The sequence below is a fragment of the Microtus pennsylvanicus genome, chromosome 8 (genome assembly GCF_037038515.1).
Source record: "Microtus pennsylvanicus isolate mMicPen1 chromosome 8, mMicPen1.hap1, whole genome shotgun sequence".
Taxonomy (NCBI): domain Eukaryota; kingdom Metazoa; phylum Chordata; class Mammalia; order Rodentia; family Cricetidae; genus Microtus; species Microtus pennsylvanicus.
Window position 1 is genome coordinate 72,783,414 of NC_134586.1, and position 26,386 is coordinate 72,809,799.

Below are 26,386 nucleotides of genomic sequence, written 5' to 3' on the forward strand. Positions count from 1 at the left end.
GAGACTGGGTTTGTCTGTGTAGCCCTGGCTGTCCTGGAACTCACTTTATAGACCAGGCTGGCCTCAAACTTGGAGATCCACCTGCCTCTGCCTCAAGTGCTGGGATGAAGGGTGTGCACCACCACTGCCCGGTGCCTTATCTAACTCACTGGCCTAGTACTTCATTTTGAGTTTAGCTACTATATATAAGCTTTCTGCACAAACAAGTTTGTCATGTGTTAAATAAAAGGCGTTTTCTTCTATTAAGCCTGCCTGTTGACTTTTCAATTTAAATTTTTAAGAAGTTTGAACTCTAATCATTTGATTCATTCATAGATCTGCCCGCCTCTGTTCCCAGCTGCCACTACAATTTCATATGCTCAAAGGGAGAGTAAAGGTGGCACATGCCTTAATCCCGGTACCTGGGAGACTGAGGGTCGTGAATTCAGTGAGCTTAGACTACATAGTGAGACATCTGAAAACCAAAAACTGAAGAATTAATATTTAAGTGTTTGATAATCTGTTTCTGATACAAACTTATAGTCTAGTTATGGTATTTCTTGTGTGTATTATTGTTTAAAATGTACTTAGTCCTTGGGATTTTATACCTGCCAGGTGTTTGGCATTTCTGAGCCATTTGGCAAAAACTGGGCTGTGATCCTGTAAGAGTGTTTTGTACTTACACCTTTTCTGGGGCCATACGGTACTTTTATTTAAGAGGAGCTTTTACATTTCTTGAACTATTTGAAGTTTCCTTCCAGACAGTATCTCTCCATGTAGCCCTGCCTGACCTAAACTCCCTCTTGACAAAGCCATCTTTAAGTGTCCTGCCCTCCTCCTGTCCTTGCTGCCTGAGTGCTGCCACCGCAGACACTGGCGGTCATCTTCCTAGGATTGTAAGCTGTTTCTGCCCGCTGGTTCTGCTGTTTCACTGTATTCTAGCTGCTAACTGGAGGTGCTGCTTCTTGTTTTATAGGTGTCAGCTGTGATGCATGTTTAAAAGGAAACTTTCGAGGTCGCAGATACAAGTGTTTAATTTGCTACGATTACGATCTTTGTGCATCTTGTTATGAAAGCGGGGCAACAACAACAAGGCATACAACTGACCACCCGATGCAGTGCATATTAACAAGGGTAGATTTTGGTAAGTTCATAATGAAAATTTTCATTATCATCTGAGGGTTTTATATGGATATGAAAAAGCAAAACAGCCTGAAACTGTCCCCATTAGCAAATCCAAGGGTTCAGGTCCATTCAGAATAAAATCATCTTTTCTATGTCTTTCTGTCTCTTAGTTCCAATTTGCTTAAGAAACCCTTTGAAAAATTGCACAGCTGGTGAGGAATGAGGTAGAGTGCCTCTAGAGACAAGCAGTGATACCAGGCTGACTGCTGTGCTGATGGCATGCAAGTGCCTTTGAGAGTGCGCTATCAGTAGTCAGGAGGAAAAGCTCTCTGCCTCACACTGTAATTCCTGATGGGCATGAAGTGCTGTCTCAAGTGGTTTTCATCTGTAGGCCTCTAAAGCTAATGATCTAAGCATTTTTTCCTAATATTTATTAGACATGTGTGTATTATATATGTTAGATGTATGTTGTGTGTGTGTATGTATGTATTAGATGCATGTTCTTTATCAGATGGATGATTTGGGAAAGCTTAATCCGTTCTTTTGTTTTCTTGCTTTCTAGATGCTATATTTTAAAGTCAGAAGTTTTGTTGTTTTTTTTTTTTTACAGTGCCTAGTTCTTTTTACTTGCTCTGTTCTTCGGTATCATACAAAGGTCATTGGGATATATGTCTTCTGGGGCTTCCAATTGTATCGGCATTTAGCTCTTTTGTGCACTTAAAATTGGTACTTTTTCCTTTTTTGAAATGGGGTCTCACTTGTAGTCAGATTGGCCTCAGCTCACAGATCCTCCTGCCTCTGTCTCCCAAGTGCTGGAATTAGAATTGGGTTTTGAACTTGGAGTTGAGAGTCCCTTCATTTTCTATGGGGTATCGGGTTTTTCTGGGTTCATAGAACTATCCATTATTTATGAATTAGCTTTTTTCTGTTCAGAATAAGTTAACCATAGCAAGGGTTTATGTTTGACTCACTTGTATGTTTGTATTTATTTTTTTATTTATTGGTTTTTCAAGACAGGGTTACTCTGTAGCCCTGACTATTCAGGAACTCACTCTGTAGACCAGACTGGGCTCAAACTCAGAGATTTGCCTGCCTCTGCATCTTAAGTGCTGGTATTAAAGGAGTGTGCCTCTATATATCTCTGCTCATCATAGTTCTGTGATGTTTGCATTTCCAAAGCTTTGTTGAAAGTTTTGAAATTTCTGAGACTTTCACTTTTGTTTCTGTTCAGACTTGTTCTGAACATTCTGGGTCCCTTGAGTTTTTCTGAGTTTTAGGAACACTATTCAACTTTTTTAAAAGAAACCAACTGGATTTTGATAGTGGTTATGTTGAGCTTATAGATTTGTCCGAGGAATATTGTTATTTTGTTACTAAATATAATCTGTGAACATGAAATATCTTTAGGGTTTTCATATCTTTCTATAGTTATCAGAATATTTCTTTCATACCTCTTGAGTATTCTTTGACTCTTAAATGAAATTGATTTTATCTTTGAATTATTCATTGTAAATGCTATAGAAAAACAGTTTTTATATATAAGTTGTGTAGCTTGCTATGTTGCTAAATTAACTTATTATATTAAGATTAGTTCTAGGGACTGAAGAGATGTCTCAGGGTTAATAGCCCTGCTGCTCTTCCAGAGGTTCTGAGTTTAATTCTCAGCAACCACAAGGTGGCTCACAACCATCTGTAGTGGGATCTGATACCCTCTTCTGTCATAAATATGTACCTGCAGATAGAGCGCTCATACAGACAAAATAAATAAATCTTTAAAAAAAAAAAGATTAGTTCTAGCCCAGTGGATTATTAGGATCCTGTTTTGTTTTTCTTCCTTTCCATTGTATACCTTTCATTTACTGAAATTACATCCTTAAGAGAAATACTGAATAGAAGTAGCAAGATTGGAGATGTTGTCCTCTTCATCAGCTTAGGAAAAGGCATTTAGTGTTTGTTTGCTTGGAGTCTTGTTTTGCTACTGGATGTTTGTTTTGGTCCAGGGTCTCACTATTCAACTTTAAGCTGTCTGGATTTGCTTTGTGGCCTGGACTGGCCTTGAATTCAGCTTCCCCTGCCTATGTCTCCCAGGGGCTGAGATTTCAGGCACATATTACCCTCCTTGGCTTTTTTCTTTGTAATTCTCCACGACCACAAATCTACCTTGTAAGTCTTATGCAGACACAAACACACATACACGTGTGCACACATGTATATTCATGCATATATACATGTATGAGTGCTATTTTTAGGATAGTTTAAATTTCTCTTAATATTCTTCCCCGCCCCTCTTCGTTTGGGCAGGATCTTCCTATTAGCCCAGGGTGGCTTTGAGCTTTAACTTCCTTCTTCATTCTCTGCAGTTCTAGGTTAGAATCAGTCGTGAGCCACCATGCCCAGCCCTTCATTATTTCTTCTCACAGAAGTGAACTTACACTCTTAAAATGCCCCCCCCCCATGTTAAATCTTTGTAGTAAAGTAGTATAACCTACTAAAGGTAACTGATTTTTCTTTTGTTACCTGTGGAGAACAGACTTACTGCTTTGATAGATACAGTGATACTTATAGATTTTTTTTCCCACAGACTCTCTGGTTCATTCTTCAGAGAACTGTTTGGACAGTGAATTGTGCATATTCAAGTTGGCATCCACTAAGAACTGGATGTCTAGGGATGCTTTCTGCTCTGAGAACGCCATATTCTGTAGACCGATAGTTGCAGCTAACAGTTTGTCTATTTATTGGTCATGGTCATCTTTTTTTTCCCGAGTTCTTGCATCCTTGTGCATGGTTTACCTTTCTGATTCTTCTGATATTAGTGTTACGACGGTGTGTAAAGAAATGAGGAAACCAGGTTGTAGTGGCACACACCTTTAATTCCAGGAGGCAGAAGTAGATGGATCTCTGTGAGTTCAAGGCCAGCCTGGTCTACAAAGTGAGTGCCAGGACAGCTAGGACTTTAGACAGAGAAACCCTGTCTCAAAAAACCAAATATATTTGGACGCTGCAGCTTCAGATGTAAGTGTATAGAGGGCAAGATGTTGTCAGCTTTTCATCACTGTAGTAGATTACCTGAGATGTCACCAGTTTGAAAGACTTATTTCCTTTTCTGACTGTTGAGGTTTTAGCCTGGTTGTTGGACTGTATGGCTTTGGGAGATGGTAGCTTAATCCGTTTTAGCTGGAATAGACGGCAGAGATCTCATGAGAGGTGAAAAAAAAAAAACAGAAAGGGGACTAGGGTTCCAGTATTCTCTTTAAGAGCACATTCCCAGTGATTTAACTTTTTTTTTTTTTAAATTGGTCTCTTTAAGGCTCTGCCACTTCCCCATGAGTACCACAGGCTAGGGACAAAACCCTCATCCGTGGGCTTTGGGGGAACACTTGAAACTGTTGGTGAGAGGGAAATTGTTTGCTCCATTTCCTCTTACTTGATTTGAGACAAGATTTTGGAAGAGTGTGCTGAGTCCCACATGGAAATAAAGGTTTTATAAATGTTAACAGTTATTTGAAACCAGGCTTCCCACTGTAGTGTGCTGAGTCCCACATGGAAATAAAGGTTTTATAAATGTTAACAGTTATTTGAAACCAGGCTTCCCACTATAATCTTATACTCCTAAAAAAATTTTAAGCTCCTCATCTACACTCTTTTAATCCCAGAAGAAGCAGGCAGATTGGTCAGTTCCAGGCCAACCAAGGTTACACCATGAGATCCTGCCTCAATTAATTTTAGCTGGGCAGGGGTGGCGCATGCATTTAATCTCAGGAGGCAGAGGCAGGCGGATCTCTGTGAGTTCGAGGCCAGCCTGGTCTACAGAGTGAATTCTAGGACAGGCTCCAAAGCTACAGAGAAACTCTGCCTTGAAAAACCAAAGATTAATTTTAAAGAGCAAACAAAACCTCACCTAACAAGAGAGTAGGGCTATTGGTATTTCAGGCCACGCCTTTCCTTCACACTGTCGTAGTTCTGTATTTGAGAAGAAGCATGGGTATTTCTCAATTCATTTCCATTTTGTTTTTCAGATTTGTACTATGGTGGGGAAGCTTTCTCTGTAGAACAGCCACAGTCTTTTACTTGTCCCTATTGTGGAAAAATGGGCTACACGGAAACATCTCTTCAAGAACATGTTACTTCTGAACATGCAGAAACATCAACAGAAGTGGTAGGTGACACAGTTGCATGTTATTCCTGCACTGCTGACTAGGTCCTGTCGCCCACTCTTAGGATGATGAACTTCTAGTACAGTAATAACAGTTGCCTTCAGGAGCCCTAGGATGCTGCATCTCTCAAGGTAACGTGGGGTGCCTCGTCACAGGTAGCAGGGGAAGGCTGAAAGGACCCAGCCGGCTCTCACACGTCTGTTTATAAAAGTGTTCTTGTTCATGCTGTGTGCTTAATTGTTCCTTAGTTCTCATCAGCTGGCATCTCTTGAGTTCAGCTTAAAACTCAGTGGTTCCTAGTTCTTCCTTCCTGGTTTTCCCTTCAGTGACTAAAAGCAAAAAGGCCTAGGATAAAATATGAAGTCTTTTTTTTTAAAATTAATTTTATTATTTCCTAAGGTTATTTATTTATTTATTATGTATTCAGTGTTCTGCCTGCATGTATGCCTGCAGGCCATTACGGATGGTTGTGAGCCATCATGTGGTTGCTGGGAATTGAACTCAGGACCTTTGGAAGAGCAGGCAAAGCTCTTAACCACTGAGCTATCTCTCCAGCCCCAAAATATGAAGTCTTAACTTGAAATTTTTCTAGACTTTTTTTTAACCTCACATCTAACTTTAAGCAATGGTAAGTAAATATACCCAAGAGTCTCTACGGGAACAAGTTTCATTCAAGACGCCGCTTTACAGAGAAGACAGATGAAGGGAGATTAGAGAATGATGCAAAAGGAAGGGAAGAGAATGAGAGGAAGGGAAGGGATGTGATACCATAGGTGGGAGTGAGCTAAGAGCAGACCAAGGGCAAGTCTGTGTGCAGCCGAGCTCCTGATTTTGGAGAATTTGCATACACATCAAATACTAATTCTCTAGACATCCTCACGACAGATAAAGTTCAAAGAAACGAAGTAGTACACTCAAGGGCATGCAAGTATTTAAACTTGGCCAGAGGCCTCTGCTGCAGGCTGTCCTTCCCATGGATACTGCCAGTTTGTGCTTCAAATTTCCATGAGATTTGGAGTCTGAAACTTCATCTGAGAGTACACCAAGGGGAACCCAGAGCACTGTACCACATTGTTTGTTCTGGTTGGTTCTTTTCTTGTCAGATAACTTTGCTTCCTCTTGTGTCATCCTAGGCACAGCAGAGAGAGTCCTGACTCAGTCTGTCCCCATCCTAACTGCTGTGGAAAATTTATGGTTGTTTTCTGTTTTACTGTTGAGTTTGGGTCTTTTTATTTAACTAGATGCACTGAGTTCCTTATGGAAAACTAGATATCCCAAAAGGTGTTTTCAATCCAGCAGGCTCAAGTGTTCTTTCACTTCTTCAATGTATAATTTAACTACACAGTTTTCTACATCCAGAATCAGATAATCCAGGGGAGAAGCAAGTCCTTCCCATGACTTACTCATCTTCATAAATGAAAATGTGAGCAGGCTCGTCTATCAGTTCTTTGAAAAGCAGCTCTTCAGAGTTGTTTACCCTCCTCCTTTCTGATTCATGGTGTGAATGCCCTCCACAAGGTTTCATCAGTCCTTGACCTACGCTAGACTCCCAAGTGTTCAGTGCATAGCCCCAGGCAGGCCTCACCATTCTAGTTTTTCACACTTGTTTTATGAACTATATTTGAAGGCTCTCTCCTTCCTTAGCCCTTAGTTTTTGCATAAATATCAAATTTAACTGCCATAGTCAAGCCCCAGACACTTCACATGAAACATGGCAAGCAGACAGGACTTCTGCTGTGAAGATGTGGGGCAGTGACTATCGGGGTCACTCTGTGTGGACTAGTGCCATTCACTTCATGCCTCTCCACAGGCCTGGCTTTTACTACTCTATTGTATCAGCTGTAAATGAATGCGCACATCACCTCTTACCACAGTGTTCTGTTGTGGTGAACCAAACCTTTTGTTTTAATGTTTATTGATGGATTTTAGGGGAAGGGTAGGAGCTGGTTCCCTCCATTGTTGTATGTGCTCTGAGTATTGAATTGAGCGAAGGTCTTCAGGCTTGACAGAGAGTGCCTTGACCCGCTGAGCCCCAAACCAGATTATTTTTAAAGTGAATCATGAATTTCAAGAGGAAATCCTTTCATTTTGATAGATAGTGTTAGTGTTTTCTTTTTCTAATTGTCCAATTCAGTATTTTACTTTTATTACAGAATTAACTGGGTATGTCCTCTAGGCCAATTCCTACTTTACTATAGGACTTAAGAACCATGCTTTCGAATACTCAACATCTCTTTGGAGTATTGTGGTGCAAGAGGCTCTGTCATTGTAAGCAGTTTCTTTGGTAAACACTCACAGAGTTGAAGTGGCTGGTGAGTCTGCTGAAACCAGAATTGGAAGTAGCTTTGGAGTCCTTTATTTTTTTATTCTGACTTTTCCCCTCCAGTCTGGGACTCAGTATTAAAAAACTAGCCCTTCGCCTTCTTAAGATTCATTTTAAGGTCAAGAAAGTTTAATTTTGAGTGTACCGAGAACCCTTTAAAACCAAGTCTCTTGGAGTTAAGTATAATGACTCTTCATGATCATGATAACAGATTTAAAACCTAGCTTCAGTGCACATATATGTCATAGTGTGTGGAGCTCTGTGTGATAAACTCTCCAGTCAGCATGGACTGTGAGGGTACCTACACGTACATACACACAAATAATAACTTTTTTAAAAAATCAGTAGGGTGGAGAGAGAGATGATGGCTCAGCGCTTAAGAGCACTGGCTACTCTTCCAGAGGACCCAGGTTCAATTCCCAGAATGCACACGGCAACTCAGAGCTATCTGTAACTCCAGTTCCAGGGAATCTGACACCTTCTCACCAACACACATAAAATAAATTGTAATAGATTATTTTTTAAAAAATGCAATAAAGAACACATATTACTTTAGTCCTGTCATCTCAAGAAACTGCCTATTTTGAATTTGCTCTCCCCAGACATAAACTTGGCTTAGTTGACCTGTTGAGAGGGCAGTGAAAAAAGTAGTCAAGGGGAGCTTTTGACTTAGGGGAGGCTTTGAAAATATTATGTGGTTTTGAAAAGAATTTGAAGGAGACAGAATAATTCAGACAAAACCAAGACGCATTGTTGAGAAGAAAATAGCAAATAGTGATACATCTCACTGGGAAATAGAATTGGATCCTACAGTGCGACCAGGTAGCAGTGAACCTTCACAGCCAGGAGGCTGTCCCCCTGGTTCTATGGGGACATTTCAGTTCCTCTATAGAAAAATGACATCTTCTCATTTTCATGCCACTGTGCTTGTGCTGAGAAACAAAGGGTGTAGGCACTGTCTGTGTGATCGTGTTTCCAGTGTGATGGTTGCCAGAGGAAGGGTGTACCAGGAAGTAACGGAAGAGAGTAAGTGATGTGGAGAAATGGTGCTCTTTTGAACAGACCTTCTCAGAAGGAGAAAGTTTTCCATGGCTGAGTTTAATCAAATATGGAGTTCAGTTCAGGTATTTTCTCAAGAAATGCCCATTGCTAGAGCAATATTGGCACGTGGTGTCTGCGACTGGGTGTGACTAAGTGGCTCCCATGTACCAAGTCACCACAATCAGAAAGGAAGCAGTAGTGTTTCCAAGAATTCCATTCTAGGGGCCATTTTCAAGTAGTCTGTCAGAGAATGGTAAGAGGGTGCTTTCTTGCCCAGCTCCCAGAGTGTGCTCCATTTCCCCATCCTGCTGCAGCCTGCTTCAGAGGAAGCCACATTTATGCTGGGTCACATAGGCAGTTTAAAAATGTTTAGTATTTCTCTGTGTGTGCATGGTGTGTTGTATGGAGGGAGGTCAGAGGGCAGCTTTGGAGTTGTTCTCTCATTTCACATTCATTCTGGGGATCCAGCTCAGGTTGCCAGTCTTGTGCAACAAACACTTTACCCACTGAGCTATCTCACCAGCCCCAGATAGGCAATTTTTTTAAAAATGGATTTTCTATTTAAAAATGAATAAAATGAATAAGAAATTTATTTCCTTCCTTCTGTTTGGTTTGGTTTTGGTTTTTCAAGACAGGGTTTCTCCATATAACAGCCCTGGCTGTCCTGGAATTCACTCTGTAGACCAGGCTGGCCTACAGAGGTCCACCTTTCTATAAACTCTACCCCCTCCCCCCGTGCTGGGGCTAAATCTGTGTACTACTACGCATTTGAAGAAATTCCTTATGAAGGCTGAGAGGAAACACATTATATTTTTTTGAGAATAGGTTTTTGCTACCTCAAAACTCATAGGTAAGTCACCAGTGAGCCCAGAAATTCAGCTTTCTCCACCTCCCAGCACTAGAATTACAAGCGTGTGCCCAGCATGGGCTCTTGGGATTAAACTCAGATCCTGTGATTGGAAAGCAGGCACTTTACTGACTTGCTGTCTTCTTAGGCCCCTACACTACCTACTTTAGGTGTTTTCCAAAGGGCAGAGAGCCTGTGTTGGGGGAGGGCGACTCCTACATTCGGTAGAGGCATACTCTCTGCATGTGGAACAATGACTTCGAAAGTTCATTGAACAGCATGTGTTGAGATGTGTACCAGTTGGTTACTTGTTGTTGATCATGCCAGAGACCACATAGAAACAGCAGTCTTTGTGAGGCCTTACTTCCTTTGGTAAAGGCTCTCAAGAGGGCACAGATAAAAAGCAGGATGGACAAGAGGGTGACAAGCTAAACCAGAAGAAAATAACCCTAACAATAGCAGAGACTGAAAGAATAGCAAGGATATTTGTGATGAGAGTGATTTGGATTATATCAAGAACGTTTGGCTTTTTCCAAAGAGATAGAAGTTTTAAATACCACAGTTTGTTTGAGCCGTTTTGCCAAACTTACCCAACCATAAGACCTGGGATTCTTGTTCAGAAACACAGGTCTACATCTTCCCAATCTTTCTCAAATGCCTAGGGGAAAAGCATTTTCAACAAGTACTCCAGGTGTAGTAGGAGCGGCCGGCCGCTTCCCACCTCCCAGCTCCTGGCCACCACCGGCTAGCTTTACCCAAAATAATTACATGGAAACTGTATTCTTTTAAACACTGCCTGGCCCATTCATTTCAGCCTCTTTTGGCTAATTCTCACAGCTTGCTTTAACCCATATTTAGTAATCTGTGTAGCACCACGAGGTGGTGGCTTACCGGGAAATATCTCAACCTGCGTCCATCTTGGAGAAGAGAGCTAAAGCGTCCGCCTCACTGCTTTCTTCCTCCCAGCATCCTGTTCTGTTTACTCCGCCTACCTAATTTTCTGTCCTATCAAAGGGCCAAGGCGGTTTCTTTATTAATCAATGAAAGTAACACATAGACAGATGACCCTCCTCCATCACTCCAGGTGATTTATATTCTTAGCCAAATTTAGGAAACACCAATTTAAGCCAATTCAGTAAGTCTTATTGTTGACAAGTTGTTATAATTTTAAACTAATGTGTTATGGAATTTTAATGTATGAATAATAGAAAGTACTATGCTATGTGGCAATGGGAGTATGATAAATATTCATGTTGACAGGCTGTCACATGTTAGAATGAGTGGCTTATCCTTTGTGTAGAATTTCCCCATATTGTGAATGAATTAAGTTCCATAATGGAGAAGACCCATTCAAAACGAGCAGTGTTTATGCTCCTGACAGCCACCTCTGGCTCCCTCCTCCAACTCCTCCCCACTCCGTTCCACCCCCTTTCTCTTTCTCTCACCCTGTTTTGCTTGTATTTTCCTTTCTTCCTCTTATTTCTTCCTTTACGCCTCAGAAAGTGCAGTTCTACATGACCCTAAGGCCTCAGGCATGCTTAGAGTTTGCTGAGTGTGAAGTGCACAGCAGGACAGATGCCAGGCCTCTGTTCCATTAGCTCCGAAGCTTGATTTTCTTTTCCAGTTCTCACTTGTGTTAACTTACATTGGCCCTAACTTGACAATATTTCCTACTTGGTTCTAAATCTGATCTCTTGATTTTCTGTGCCAGCTTCCAAGCCAAATGACCCTTCCTAGTAAAGGCCTCATCCTCAGTAATTCTTTATCCCAGTCTGTAAGTTAGATGTTTTCAGTTACTTCTCCATGAGTACCTTTAGCCCAGGGGCTCAGTATCATAGCTGCAATAAACCCAAAGATTTTGAGCATAAAACTAAACACACAGTTGTGGGACCATGGTTTTCTTGTTTTGCATCCCTATCCCAAAGGTGCTTTCTAGTTTGTAGATTGTGTAATCTGTACACTCTTAGTATATTCAATATTTACTGCCCATTCTTTTTCCCCTTGTGGGAATGTACATTTTCAGAGGAGACTTCTATCTAACAACAGATACTTAAATATGCTTTAAAGTCCTGAAGCTTCTCCAGCTGTCTTAGTGTAGTTCATGTCATGGGTTTTATCCAAGGCTAATAAAGTTGTTCCTAATTCTGCTGCTGAATGAAGTTCCAAACCTCTGCTTGTTTAATTTTTAAATAACTGGAATGTGTTGGAGCTGGAAAAATGGCTCAACAGTTGAGTTCTTGCTGCTCTTCCAGAGACTCCAGGTTCAGGATCTGATGTCCTCTTCTGGCCTCTGCAAGAACCCACACAAGCAGGGCAGGCACACATACACACATGCACACGCACAATAGAAAATAAATGTTAAAAAACAAAACGTAGACTAGGATTCTTGCTTTAAAAAACATAAACCATTATAAACTTAGAAAAAGTTTATGATATCAGAGTGAAGCAATTCAGAAAGCAAAGACAAGAGAGTTACTGCAAGTTCAAGGCCAGCCAGGGTACCTAGAAGATCTAAGACTATCTAGGCGAGACAGAAGCACTTAGCTGAGGGAGCAGATCCCTGCTAGGACTACCAGAATACAGAATGGCACCAAGTGACTGAATTTCTGCTGAACACTTCACAGTTCGTAGACGCAAGAGCAGATGCCGCAGCTTTTATCTTCAGGAGAAAAGTCCTTTGTAAAAAGGACTCACAGTCTACTGGCTTCCCTCACTTGCCCTTGGGCGCATTCCATCCTGGCCTTTCTAATCTCTTTGCAGGCCTCTTCCTTCTGCCTCCTTGTTTTCTCTTGTGAGCATCTTTAGATTTTCTTAGTTACTTTTCAGACTCAAATAGTAACCAGGACAGCCAGCTGGGCATTAGAGACTGGCTATCAAAGTCGGGCAGACTGGGCTTTTGTTCTAGTCACAGAAGGTGAGAGTTGTATTTGCTTGGCTCTAGATGGCCCTTTGGTCCCACGGTCTGCTCCATGTCCCAGCATAGACTTCTCACACACTGTAAGCAGGCTGCACAGTCACCGAGGGCACATGTGCTGGTGAGGTGATTGGTGCACCACTAGAGAAGCACACACCTCGCTTCCCTCTCTGTCAGGCCTTCTTTCTTGCCTCTTGTTAAGACTTGGAAACTTCTCCTACTTCAGGGATCAGAACAGCTTAAATTAGACCATCATCTGGAAGATAGCAGCCTCTCCTTGATAGTTTCTTCCTCTTTCTATCTTTTCTTCATCCTACTCCTTATTCACTAATTGGGATAAAGCTATTTCAAAGGAGTTTTGTCCCAGGAATTGGTTACAGATTCTCAACTGCTGATTCTGCCCCTCTCAAAGTTCTAGCCCCAAAGCAAAACCACTTCTTTCTGTCCCCTCGCCCCCATTTCTAGCTCTTCTCTGGACACTGACCAAAATCCTAGATACCTTCCCCTGGCACTCATCCCTCTTCTGTGAGCATTCCCCACACCATGCGCAGCTGCTTACTGACCCGGTTGCTGAACACGCCTGCTTTCTTGAACCCTAGCTCTAAAGGCATGGCTCCTCCTCTTCTCCATTGCCCCCTCCCCACTGCCGCCAAGATCACCTGCTTGCCTGCCCTGTGGTTTCTCTCTCAAACCAATAAGACAGTCCTCAAGCTTTAGGGGGAAGGAGACTCCTCCCAGCTGTCGCCTCTACCTGTGTGCATATTGCTTTATTCTTGCTTGTAACTGTCTCTTGCCATCATACAACCCATCCTTCTGGGAAATAATGTTCTAGGACAAGCTTCTCTCCCTCCTTTGCCTTGAAGTTGTTTGAGAAATTGGCAGTGCATGTTTGTGCATAATCCCATTATCCATCTTTTTCTATACACCGTCTGTAGCTATTGCATGGCTCCCTTTTTTCCCTTTTTGTTTTTTTGTTTGTTTGGTTTTGGTTTTGGTTTTGGGTTTTCCGAGAGTAGGTTTGGAACCTGTCCTGGAACTCACTCTGTAGATCAGGCTGACCTCAAGCTCATAGAGATCCATCTGTCTCTGCTTCCCGAGTGCTGGGATTAAAGGCCTGCACCACCACCACCCAGCTCCCTTTTCTTCCTTTTAAGACAAGATCATTCACTGGCCTGGAACTCGGCGAATAGACTAGACTGGCTGTTCAGGGAACCCCAAGGATCCTTCCATCTCTGTGTCCCCAGTCCTCAGCTACATTTAGTCCTCCTGGTTGAAGACTGACCCTTAGGGACCACCTTGCTTTTGGAGAAGTGTGCCTTAACTTCTGTCTGGGTAACCGCTCCTGCTGTTTTGGAACTCAGAGTTCCTTCTGCCTCTGCCTCCTGAGTGCTGGGTTTAAAGGCATGCACTGCCATCACCCAGATAAAATAATTTTTTTAAAGGTAGAAAAAAATCATCAAACCCATTTTGTAAGACTTCTAGAATGTCGTTGGTTACCAAGGAAAGACAAAACTTTGAAAAGTTGAAGAATGTGAAAGGTACTTTATATGTTTTTATTTTGTACCAAATTTCAAAAGACAAATACTACAGTGGCAGATACTGAAAGTACGAATTACCATTCAAGGCTGAATTTAGGTAAAAATGTTTATTTTTAAAGTTTTGAACAGAAACTTTTGGCTAAGCCATGCAAGTGTGTATCCGCCCTACTGATAGAAGATTGTTCAGACCCTGAGCCGTGGCACTGCAGTTGAGTGGCTGCTCAGACCTACAGTGGCCCTTCCACGTTGAATCTTGATTGCAAGCAGTGTCTCCCAGCAACCGTGAAATGACCTTCTTGCCTTATTTCATTACAGATTTGTCCGATATGTGCAGCGTTACCTGGAGGCGATCCCAATCATGTCACAGATGACTTCGCAGCTCATCTGACACTTGAACACAGAGCCCCTAGAGATTTAATATCCTTCCAGAAGGTGGCATGTGAGGGCTTGTTGGTGATGTTGGTGGTTTGATTGTTTTTAAGAATCGTATTCTCAGAGGGAAAAAAAACTAATCTTCAAGTTATTTTTATTTACTTGACCTTTTCATAAAAGCGACTTTTTTTTTTTTTTTTTTTTGCTGGGCAGTGATGGCACAATCCTTTAATCCCAGCACTTCGGAGGCAGAGGCAGGCGGATCATTGTGAGTTCGAGACCAGCCTGGTCTACAGAGCTAGTTCCAGGATAGGCTCCAAAGCTACAGAGAAACCTTGTCTCAACCCCCCCCCCCAAAAAAAAAAAGAAAGAAAAAGAAAAAGTGACTTTTGTAGACATTCTTCGGCTTTCAGGTTATAATTTGTCTTCTAAATCTGTCATCCACTAGACTTCTATTCACATTCAAAGTGCCTCACCTTTCTGTCTTTCCTTCCCATTCCATAGTCCAGGCTTGGACTCACTGGGGAGCAAACTAGTGGTTGTTGTTTCCATCTGTAGCTCTGATTCTTGCTCACAGTTGCCAGTTTCCTAATTGGAGATGCAACTTCTTAGGGGAAAGTGGACATTAACAGAAAGATGAAGAAGATGGAACAAACCTGAGAAATTAGAAGCCTGAGCCAGCTTAGAGACTAGCAATAAGTGGACAGTAGGAGCATTGGGACCTCCCCACCGTGTGCAGAACACACCAAAAGCAGAGGTCTTTGTAGAACTGGTTGACCTCTGACTCACAGATCCACCTGCCTCTGCTCCCTGAGCTCTGAGATTTAAAGGCATGTGCCTTCACACCCACCAGATTTTTTTTTTTAAATAAGAATGAAAAAATTGGAGCTAGAAATGTGGCTCAGTAGTTAAGAGCACTAGCTAGCTACTCTTTGTGGACTCGGGTTCAATTTCCAGCATCCACATGGGAGCCTACAACCATCTGTTACTGTCGACCTCCATAGGCAAGAGACATGCGCATGTACACAGACATCCATGCAGGCAAAACACCCGTATGTACATGAATTCCCTCCCCAGCCCCTACCCCTGAGACACAGTTTCTCTGTGTAACTGCCTTTGCTGTCCTGGACTTTGTAGACCAGGCTGGCCTTGAACTCAGAGTTCCACCTGCTTCTGCCTCTATCTCCTGAGTGCTGGGATTAAAGGAGTACACCACCATCACCCAGCTAAAATAAAACTTTTTTAATGGTGGGGGAAAAATATCAAACCTGTTTTTTTAAGCCTTGTAGAATGCCTTTGGTTACCAAGGAAGGACAAGATTTTGAAAAGTGGAAGAATGTGAAAGGTACTTCATATGTTTTTATTTTTTTACCACATTTCAAAAGACAAATACTGCAGTGGCAGGTACTGAAAACACGAGGAGTTTCAGATGCCTCCAGCATCGTGATGTTCTGGTTTTTACCACCAGTGTCTAGAGTGACTGGACAGCAGTCATTTCCTCACTGTCGATGGACTTCTTCCTAAAATTGCCATTCCCACCCAACACCCTCTTAGGAGTGGCCCTATCGATGGATGAACTTCTGTAGACCCCAGGCTCATCCCGAGGGCCAGGGGACCCTTGTGCATTGAACTGCCTTAGGCAGGGCTGCTCACCCAGTCCTTAAATGACTTCAGAACTAACAGCCAAGAAGCCAGCAAGGAAATTGCCATTATAAAGTTGTTGCTTGCCTCTGGAAATACAAGATTGTTGATTGGTTTTTCGAGACAGAGTTTTTCTCAAACTCAATCTGTACACCAGGCTGGCCTTGAACTCACAAAGATCCTCTATGGTGCTGGGATTAAAGGCTTGAGCCACTACTGTCTAGGTTTGGTTTGGTTTGTCTTTTTTGTTTGGTTTTTTTTTTTTTGACAGCTTTTTGCTACACATGACCTTATGTTTAACTCTCATTCAACTCTTGAGAAGCCTGAGGCTTCTAGAGTCTGCTTGAAGAGTGTCGTGTTAATCTGTATGTTTAATGGAACACCAGTATTTTCTGTTTAGCAGCAGCACTGGGAATAAGTGACAGAGATTAACGCTGACATAGAAACTAGCTTTCATCTACAGAATTTAGATTATTCAGCTTGTTCTTTTTCATTGTAGAAGATAATGTGTTTCATGAGCTGTTTACTGATAGATAAACTTCAACATTAAGATCGTGTTAGGAATTTGAGCAAGTGTCTCTTTTGACCTTGTTCTGGCAGTGTTCAGGTCTAGAACCTGGGAGAAAGTTAATGGCTTTCAGCACACACGAAATTCATATGTTGCTTTTTTCTATTTGATTGTATTTGTCTTTTTTTTTTTTTTTTACTCATCTTCCTGCCTTAGCCTCCTAAGAGTTAGGGTTAAAGGCATGTATTACCATGCCCCATTTATACCTGTTGCTTTATATTTGAGTATCTTTTTTTAGGGTTAACATGCCTCATAGAGTTGAAACTTCTATATTCTAAGATAAAGGTGCTATTTTAAACTGCTTACAATTTAGGAATTCCCAGCTAGCAAGAGCTCAAATGTTTGTTGTCTCTTCTTTTTGTAAAATATTCTTTCCTTAACTGTTGAGTTACGATGAATCGAGTGGTGTTCGGCATGTACGTAGAATGTTTCACCCCGGCCGGGGGCTGGGAGGCCCCCGTGCGCGTAGATCAAACATGCACTTTACTAGCAGCTCCACTGGCGGGCTCTCCTCCTCGCAGAGCTCCTACTCTCCCAGCAGTAGAGAAGCCATGGATCCTATAGCTGGTAAGTTGTTTCCACTTCTTAGTGGCAAGGGCAGGGCGTGGGGAGCTCCTTTAGAGATGTTTTTGTGTGGTGTGTGTTCTACTTTAGCACTTGGTCCTGCGCTTGCATCCCTCCAAATATTTAAAAGTCTGACCTTTGTAAGTGGGTGGTGTAAGGGAGTCCATGTGTTACTGCCTTTCTCTAAGAGGTTAGGGGAGAAAATGACACAGAAGAAGGTCTCTAGGAAAGATTTCAGAGTGAAGAAGGCCTCCAGAATTCCATCTCAAGGACCAAGGAACTCAGTTGCCTCTTCTTGGAGGAAAGTAGGAATGAGTATCCTGGTTTGAGACCTTTATTGTTGTAGAACGTACTAAAAGATGATGCTGCAACAATATGAGCAGCTCCACTAAAACAGAAGTCTGGGTTGAATAGAGCAGAGTCAAGCTCTGCGGGTGGGGAGGACTGGCCTTGCAGAACAATGACAAGTGTTCTGGAACAGCAGAAGCCAGGATGTAAGGCCACGCTTAGAAATGTCCTGGGCTCTGGGATTTCACCCTTGTAATTCCTCTGGTTAAATGATCAGAGATGAGTGGATGCTGATGATGGGTACTGGACCCTGTTCTGAGAGCTGGAACTAGAGTAAACAGAGGCTTGACCCTGCATTCATGCTGCTTCAGTTAAGAGGTCTTGGTTATGATCACACTTGTAGGTGGATCTCCAGTCTAAATAAGTAGTGTAGGTGTACTTTATGTAATAATGTTCTCCTAAGTTCTGCTTAAAGCAGGCATAATTGTATGTTGGAATTGGGTTCCTGGGTCATGAGTATGTTCCACTGTTTACAGCACTTGATTTTCTCCACTGAAAGAGTGACATGTAGCTCTTGGTTTTCCTGAGTCAAGTTGATCAGTTGTCTATATTTCCATTGGCAGAGCTGTTATCTCAGTTATCAGGAGTGAGACGTTCTGCAGGAGGACAGCTTAACTCTTCAGGCCCTTCCGCTTCTCAGTTGCAACAATTGCAGATGCAGCTGCAACTTGAGCGGCAGCATGCGCAGGCAGCACGGCAACAACTGGAGACAGCTCGCAACGCAAGCCGGCGCACTAACACAAGCAGCGTCACCACTACAATCACACAGTCCACGGCCACAGCCAACACAACCAACACGGAGAACAGCCAGCAGGCTCTCCAGAACTCCCAGTTCCTATTAACAAGGTATTTCTTTACTGTCATAAATGGGTTGGAGAAATAAGTTTTCGTTAGCACTGTCCAGTCTAGTAAGCTGTTCCTTTTTATGTATATAAATACATCTGCTTAAAAACTCTACCTTTGGGGGCTGGAGAGATAGCTCAGTGGTTAAGAGCATTGCCTGCTCTTCCAAAGGTCCTGAGTTCAATTCCATCACAACCATCTGTAATGGGGTCTGGTGCCCTTTTCTGGCCTATAGGCACACATGTAGACAGAATGTTGTATACATAATAAATGACAAATAAATAAATGCTCTACCTTTGGGCCGGGCAGTGGTGGCTCACGCCTTTAATCCCAGTACTCGGGAGGCAGAGGCAGGCAGATCTCTGTGAATTGGGGGCCAGCCTGATCTAAAAGTGAGTTCCAGGACAGCTAGGGCTGTTACACAGAAAGACCCTGTCTCAAAAAACAAAACAAAACAAAAAAACCAAAAGCTCTGCGTTTGATCAGACCATTACAACTCAGTCCTTCAGTAAAAATCCCATATTTAAATATTTTCCAGGAACATGGAAAACTAATATTTCAGATAAATATGTTGATCTTTGTGTTCATAAGTTATAGATCATCATTGAAAATATTTTCCTTTCTTGTACTTCACTTAACGGTTAAAACAGTGTTGTTTGTGTTAATATGTTCTTTATCATCTAAATATATTTTGTAATTAATGTTGTTTGTGATTTTCCACTAGAGTCTACTTAGATGTATCAGAAAGAACAAAAGAGGGTTAAGGAGATGGCTCAGTGGGTAGAGTATTTACTGCATCAGCCTGAGAAACTAAGTTCAGATCCCAGCACCCATAAACAGTAGTATGTTTCTGTTATCCCAGCCCCAGGAGGTCGAAGGATCCTGGGGTGCTCACTGACCACCAGCCTAGGCAGTTGGGGAGCTTCAGATCTAATTGAGAAACGGTGTCTTGAAGAGTAAGGTAGAGAGCATTAGAGATGCCCAGTGCCAACTTGGCCTTCACAAATTGAGCGGTTGTAATGCATACACATACATACCACATATACAGATATGCACAAGAACAAAAGCATTCATAATATGGAGGTTTTCTTTTAGGACTTCCCAAAGTTAGATTTAAATTCTTAAAGTTAGTACCCCAAATTAACTTTTAAAAATGGCTTATTAGGGTATCAGTAATACTCAGTACATACAGTGAAATCTCATTACACTGACTGAAGTTTTGTGCTTCTAAAGCTGCAGTGGAGAGTTGGGCTGTGGCTCTGTTACAGAGTGCTTGCCTAGCGTGCACAGTGCTGCAGTCTGTAATCGGAGCACTGGCCTCGAATGCCAGCACGCAGAAAGGTCAAGGATAGCCTCCCACATTGTGAGTTGATGGCCAGTCTGGAAAACTACCAAAGGGACTAGACAGGTGACTTTGAGCACTTGGGTATAAATCTTTTTACTGCATGAAAACCAGTCCATGAAAAACTTAATTTGGGATTATCTTGGTAAAGTGGAGGCAAGAAGTCGTCCTCCGCTATCTAATGAGTTTGACTACATGAGAGTCAAGTCTGTGAACTACAGTGTGTACAATTCTTTGGGACCTTAGAAGAAACTGTTATCATCTCATCTCCCACTTAAATCACCTGCATAGGTAGGAATACTGTGTAGACATAGAATGACAAGTGTTTGGGGACTCCAGAGCTCCAACTTTGGTACTTAATACATTTAGCCTTTCCCCCGGTTTTTTCGAGACAGGGTTTCTCTGTGTAGCTTTGGAGCCTATCCTGGAACTAGCTCTTGTAGACCAGGCTGGCCTCGAACTCACAGAGATCCGCCTGCCTCTGCCTCTGAAATACTGGGATTAAAGGCGTGCACCACTACTGCCCAGCAATCCCAGCATTCTGAAGGTAAAGGCAGGAAAATAAAGAATTCAGGATAATCCTTGGTAACATAGTAGTTAGAGGCCAAATTCGAGTTTATTTGTTGTTTGGAATTTGAGATATTAGCATATGTAATCTTGAACCAGGAAAGCAACTGCAGCATCTGCAGGGGTGTCTGCTCTATGTGCGGATTCCATGTGATGTGTGCATTTTATCCTGGAACTGACTGTAGGGACACATGTTTTCCAGGGAGGTCAAAGATAGTTGACATGTTAAGAATTGGTCGAGTGTTTAAGTCAGGATTCTATCTCTTGATAATGACCAGCTAGTTTAGCTAACCCTAGTTTGAAGATCTTAAGTTGAACAGTTTTTTCTGAGTCTCAAACAAAACTGACTTGTAGATTTTTATCTGCCCCTCAAGAATTAGGCTTTTTTTTTTGCTACTTCCTCAAAGTTGGAACAGTATTGAGTTTGAATGCCTTCCAACAGCCAAGGCTTCTCTTGACGTCCCTAGTTCATTTGACACTATGTCTGCTCTCTCCCTGTATCTCTGTTACAGATTAGACTTCTAGATCCCTCCCCACACCGACCAAAGCTGAGAACATAGGAAACAAGTCAGCCCATAGCACTTTGACAGTCAGGTTGGGAATGCGTAGCCGTCACTCAAACTCCAATCTGCTAGTTCTCCCTGTGACGTTAAAGTTCTCCTTTCAGCGTGGTTTTCGTAGCGTTTGGGTGACTGCCCCCACATTATCCCCTTTGAGCTCTATAGTTTAGCTTTTCCCTTATCTGAGCCACAGATCTCATCATTCCCTGGTGGTGTTTAACTGAGACTTTGAGCAAGTTAGCTAATCTCTGCTTGAGTTTCCGCTTCCTGTAAAATGATAAATCGCTACCGCTGGGGCCAGAGTTGGGCCCTGCTGTCAGTCACAGAGTGTGCTTCCTCTGTGATGTGGGGTGCCCTACAGACAGCAGGAGCGGGTGCCAGTGGGCGAGCTGCCCAGGGGGCAGTGTGAGCTGGCCTGTGTTCTTAGGAAGGAGTGCCTGTCATGTGTGCGTCCTCGGCCCTCACTGCCTAATCCTCTCTGTTCTGCTCCTTTCCTGACCCAGTGCTGCAGCTACTTGCTTTCCTTGGCACTGAAACTGGAGAAGAATAAGATCAATGCTGATGCTAAGCAAATTTCCCCATAGTTGTTTGGGGTTTTTTTTGTTTGTTTTTCAAGACAGGGTTTCTCTGTAACTTTATGGAGCCTGTCCTGGAACTCACTTTGTAGACCAGGCTGACCTCGAGCTCATAGAGATCTGCTTGCCTCTGTCTCTCGAGTGCTGGGATTAAAGGCCTCCGCCACCACTGCCTGGCCCCACAGGTAAAATAAGATTAGGATATCTTAATGGATCTTCCCAAGCATAGGGTCTGTCAGAAGCAGATTTGTTTGTTTTCAGAGAGGTTTCCATCAGGTCTTTCTCCAGAGGTAGACTAGACTGTTGGCTGGTTTTTATTTCTGTGTTTGCTTGAACCCATTGAACATAGATTTGCAAGCCAGGAGGAACATGACTTCCACAGTGGGGGATCTGTCTACACAAGACTGAGACCAGAACGTTTGCTCATTCCATGCAAACTGTAGAACTTGGCCTCACCATGCGTTAGTCTTTGACTTTACCAATACAGTCTTTCTTCTTACCTGTACAGGTTGAATGATCCCAAAATGTCTGAAGCAGAGCGCCAGTCCATGGAAAGCGAGCGTGCAGACCGCAGCCTGTTTGTCCAGGAGCTCCTTCTGTCCACATTAGTGCGTGAAGAGAGCTCGTCCTCAGATGAGGACGAGCGGGGGGAGATGGCAGATTTTGGTGCTATGGGCTGTGTAGATATTATGCCTTTAGATGTTGCTTTAGAAAACCTAAATTTAAAAGAGAGTAATAAAGGAAATGAGCCTCCACCACCTCCTCTTTGATGACCTCCCCACTCGCAGACAATGTCCTCTGTGCTGTATTTGCCAATGAAAGTGGACAACAGCTATCCTGGGTTTGTTTGGTGATTGTAATTTCAGGTCTGTCACTCTTGTTACATTGTGTACATTCAAAAGGAAGAAAGAAAATATATATGATAATCATTTCCACTTAACTAATTTTTACTTCTAGCAGGTAAATGTAGGTAGCAGTGCAGGGTGATCTCTGCTTCCTGTACCTTGACATGCAAAAGGCTGTCCTAATATTCCACATTCAAACTGAAGAGGAAATTGAAATCTCTAATGAAGCTGCTGTGTGTATTTATGAATATTAATGAATAAAAACTGCTTGGATGGTTTACCTAACTACTGCATGAGGTTTTTTGCAGCGTGCATGAGTTTCAGTGACCTTGTTATTTAAGAAAAATTAAATACAAGGAGTAAAACTTAAGAAATAAAATTTAAAAAAATAAAGTACAAAGCCCAAAGCTTTTCCAACATTATTCAGTGGTTACAGGGCAGAGTAGCTTTTGAATAATTTCTGCCTGACTCACCCTTATACATGTGCCTCCTACGGACAAAGCCAGCTCTGCAGTGAAACCTGGGGGTCCTAGCCAGGTGTGGCACTTGGCTGTGTGACTGTCCTGTTGCCTGTTAACCATCTTGTTCCTGCGGAGCCCAGCTTGTCTAGCTCGTCAGTAGAAGACAACAGTAAAGGCGGGTGTGCTGCAGGGCATCTCTGTGCCCTTTGATATCATTTGTGTTTGTTGGAAGTTTTTACTTTTTTGTGGTTGTTTAAAATTTTTTTGATTGTTAAATATGTCCATTCAGGTGTAGATGAATTTCATTTATTGACTATTCAGCAAAGTTAACCTGAATTATGTTGTCATGTTTTTAAGAATCTCACGTTCTCAATCATACTTTGCGTTATTTATGTATTTGTAGTTTGCTGAGACAGATCAGTATCAGGGGAGCCCTGAGGACTTGCCTTCCCAGGTTTTGTCAACCAAATTCTTAATCCTAATTTTAGCACCTTTTATTTATTGTTTTTTTTCCTGGCATAAAAAGTAAAGCCTTTTAATTGAATCATGCCACCTATATGCCTATTGTTAATCCTGTGTGTTAAAAAAAATAGAGCCTTCTTGGGTTGTTAGGGGGTTTGGAGGATGGGTGCTTTTTATTTCAGTTTTTCACACTAGCTCCAGAAAGGGACAGCGGGTCTGAGGATGGGGGCAGTTTTTGCAATGTAAATTTAGAACTTTTAAAAAAGGTGCACAGCTTCTGATAAATTTCTAACTATACTTAACCTAATCATGTCTGGCTCCAGTCCTCTTCCCTGGGAGCCCTTCTTTCTGTTGCTCTCCTTTTTCTCCGCCATCTTGTCCTTCCCTCTCTGGTTCTTCATGACAAGCATACAGACTTGAACCCCTGGGTGTTCTCAAGAACTGTGAAGTCCATGTTCATCCAAATGTACCAAAAACCAGAAGTCACCCTACATGTCTAAGAAACTGTTGCTTCTCCTCGGACACTTGAGACTCTGCCGGCTGCACATCCTGTAGCTGTCTTCGTTGGTCTCGGGATGGGATGTTCTGAAGGGAAAGCCTTGTGCCAGGCTTCTGTTATACTAGAAGTCAGGTCTAGTAGGATTTTCTCTTCTCGTTGGTTGCTGAGGAGCTTGAGAAGTCCGTTTCCCCACTGTGGTCATTTCAGGAGCACCTGCACATCACTTACATTTCAATAAAGCGTTTTCAAGACTGTTGGCCACTTGATTTCTTTGGTGTTGAATTAAGCTAACCATTATTCAGAGGTTTGTTTTTTTTTTAACATCTCAAGTGCGGTATTTTTTTATTTTATTTATTTTATTTTTATTTTTTTACTTTTTGTGCTAACCGGAGATTGTGGTTTGAGTATGAGAAAGAGTAACTAACTGCCGTTTGTATACTCGCCCTCTTCTGCACAAATTCTGGGAAAACCTAAAATCCTTTTTTCAGCTTGGTTCTAGGGAACAGCTAAAAGGTTTTTCGGGGCAGTTTAATTTAGAAGGTGGATTTAACCCTTCAGAAGGCCTAGCAGTCCATAAGGTTTCATCTCATGTAGAATATTGTATATTAATTATTTTTATCAGATATTTTCCAAATACCTCACCTCATCCTGTATGTAACCAATAGTAATGTATTATTTTAGGATAGAAAGACACAGATTATCAATATAAAATATATTTAAGCCCTTGGAATTCTCGTGTCCTTTTTCTTTAGTTCCTGAATCCTCATATTGTGGGATGTAGTACTTGACTAAACAGGTTGCATCATTCTGCAGGAAGGGACAGGATCTCGTTTTGAGAGCTCTTTGCTGTGAGTTTGGAGATCCATGAGATAAATGTAGTCCTCCTACAGTTTTTTACTTCACTTCCTGTTTGGAATTAATTCTGCTCAAGAGGTCCAAGAAGGAGCTTAATTTTATGATTTGTAAAAGCCAAAACTATGTAGACATGACAGTATGTCTGCCGTGTCCTTGTGCCTTTGTGTGGTTTGCGGGGTGGACCGCAGTGCACCGGGACTCCCACGTCACCCCGAACGCCTGGACCTTGGGAAGGAGCCCTGTGGGCAGCCATAGGGAGTGGAGAACTTGGAGCATGGTGTTGACTCTTCTCATGGTTTCGGTTCTTTTTCTCATCGACTTTCCTAAAATTATTCTACTCTAAGGAGTAGAGGACAGGTAGAAATGGCTACAACAGTGGAATCCAGCGTCTGTAGGTGGTTCTGCATAAGATCCAATTCTGTGCTGGCTGCAGTGGAATCCGGCGTCTGTAGGTGGCATCGCTATTTTGTTTCACTCTAATTTACAGGATTAGGACCTAGACTTGCTAAACCAAATACTCAGGTGGTGGTTGGTTTGTTTTTGGATTAGTTGGGTGGTTTCATTTGTTTCTTGGAATGCATCTTGATTCCTTTTGTTTGGAGATAGGGTTAGATGTAACTCACAGAGTAGCGGAGGACTTTGAGAGGCATTCTTTGTAGATCAGGCTGGCCTCAAACTCAGAGATCTACTTGCCTCTGTCTCCACCCCCTGAGTGTTGGGATTAAACCACACTGGCCAAAATAATGGATTCTACTGTAAGAAATACTCATGACCTCCAAATATAGTTTGGGATAGCCAGTGCCTTCTCAGCCCTTCATTTTCCCCTCTTGATATTTAAGTGTGGCATTTTCATTAGTAGCTAATAGGTTTTTAAAGGTCACCAAGCCTCTTGGGTCTTCTGATCTGTGGAAAGAAGAGTTGAGTTCTCTGGCTAGGTCCTAGCTCGTTCCCAGGAGAAAACTGGATATGACAGCAGAGTCCACTCTGCATTGTTCCTGCTGAGAAAGGCAGACATCAGGCCTTCATAGTCCTGCTTAAGGCAATAAAGAAGTGAAGGTGGATGGGGACTGGAGTGGTGTAGATAGAGGGTGAAGTAGGAGAAAGGGTTAGTGGTCATGTTGGAGATTGAAGCCTTGGGACTTTGGGAGCGGGATCCCTGCAGCGGCAGGGGCTCACTGTAAAGATGTCACCTGTGATTGGCATCTGATGCAGGTGTTGAGCTCTGCAGCTCTGGTGTGCATTAAGGCATCCCTAGTATGATGGAGAGCATCAGCCCTAATAGTTCTCAAACATAAGTCCACTCTGTGCAGGGAAAACAGTAGCGTTGTCAACTAATGCAACCTAACCACAGTTTGGGGTACACATTGGTCCCATATGCAGTTTCTTCCTGAAACTGCCCTCCAGGTTGGTTTTAATGAAACAGTCCTGCCTGGGCCACCACATGCATCCACCTTGTTTTAGTTAGATTTTTTGAGACACCCTCCCAAAGTAAGCCAGGACTCTACACCCCCTTGCAAAAATCATTAATGCTTGCAGAAAGTAATGGTTGTGCCTGGTCTCAGCCTCATGCTCCAAGATGGGACATGGGGGAATGTTAACCAGCTCAGAAATAGCATTGTGTCCAGTTGAGTGGGAAAGTTAGGATAGAGCACAAGACTGCAGCCACACTCTGGTTAGGTGTGGCAGTGTGGAACTGGCACCAAGCAGCCCCATTAGCTCATGGCTTTTCTGTTTTGCTTTCAGAACAGTGTAAAAATCTAATTTCTTTTTTATGTTGGCCGCAGACATGATAAGTACCTTTCCGTCTTTGTCCTAAAATCTTGGTTCCTCCAGCTGAAGTCCCTCCCCTAGTCCGTCCACACTCTAAGGAATCCTTTTGCAAACAGATACTATGCTTCAGAGGCCAGCGAATCACTTCGGTTGAGGCTAGCCTAGTCTACATAGTTCCAGGTAGGTCAGGGCC

At 42.5% G+C, this 26,386-nt stretch overlaps 1 protein-coding gene across 2 annotated transcripts in view; it reads left to right on the forward strand.

The window, feature by feature from the left end:
* Nucleotides 1–22,431, forward strand: part of Kcmf1 (potassium channel modulatory factor 1) — a 64,992-nt gene extending 42,561 nt beyond the window's left edge. For both annotated transcript variants that reach the window (XM_075983807.1, XM_075983808.1), the window contains exons 2-7: nt 956–1,123; nt 5,121–5,260; nt 14,237–14,338; nt 16,895–17,069; nt 17,978–18,260; nt 21,810–22,431. In XM_075983807.1, coding sequence (XP_075839922.1) covers nt 956–1,123; nt 5,121–5,260; nt 14,237–14,338; nt 16,895–17,069; nt 17,978–18,260; nt 21,810–22,071 — 1,130 coding nt within the window. In that variant the 3' untranslated portion in view covers nt 22,072–22,431. The remainder of the gene's footprint in view (nt 1–955; nt 1,124–5,120; nt 5,261–14,236; nt 14,339–16,894; nt 17,070–17,977; nt 18,261–21,809) is intronic.
* The last annotated feature ends 3,955 nt before the right edge of the window (nt 22,432–26,386 follow it).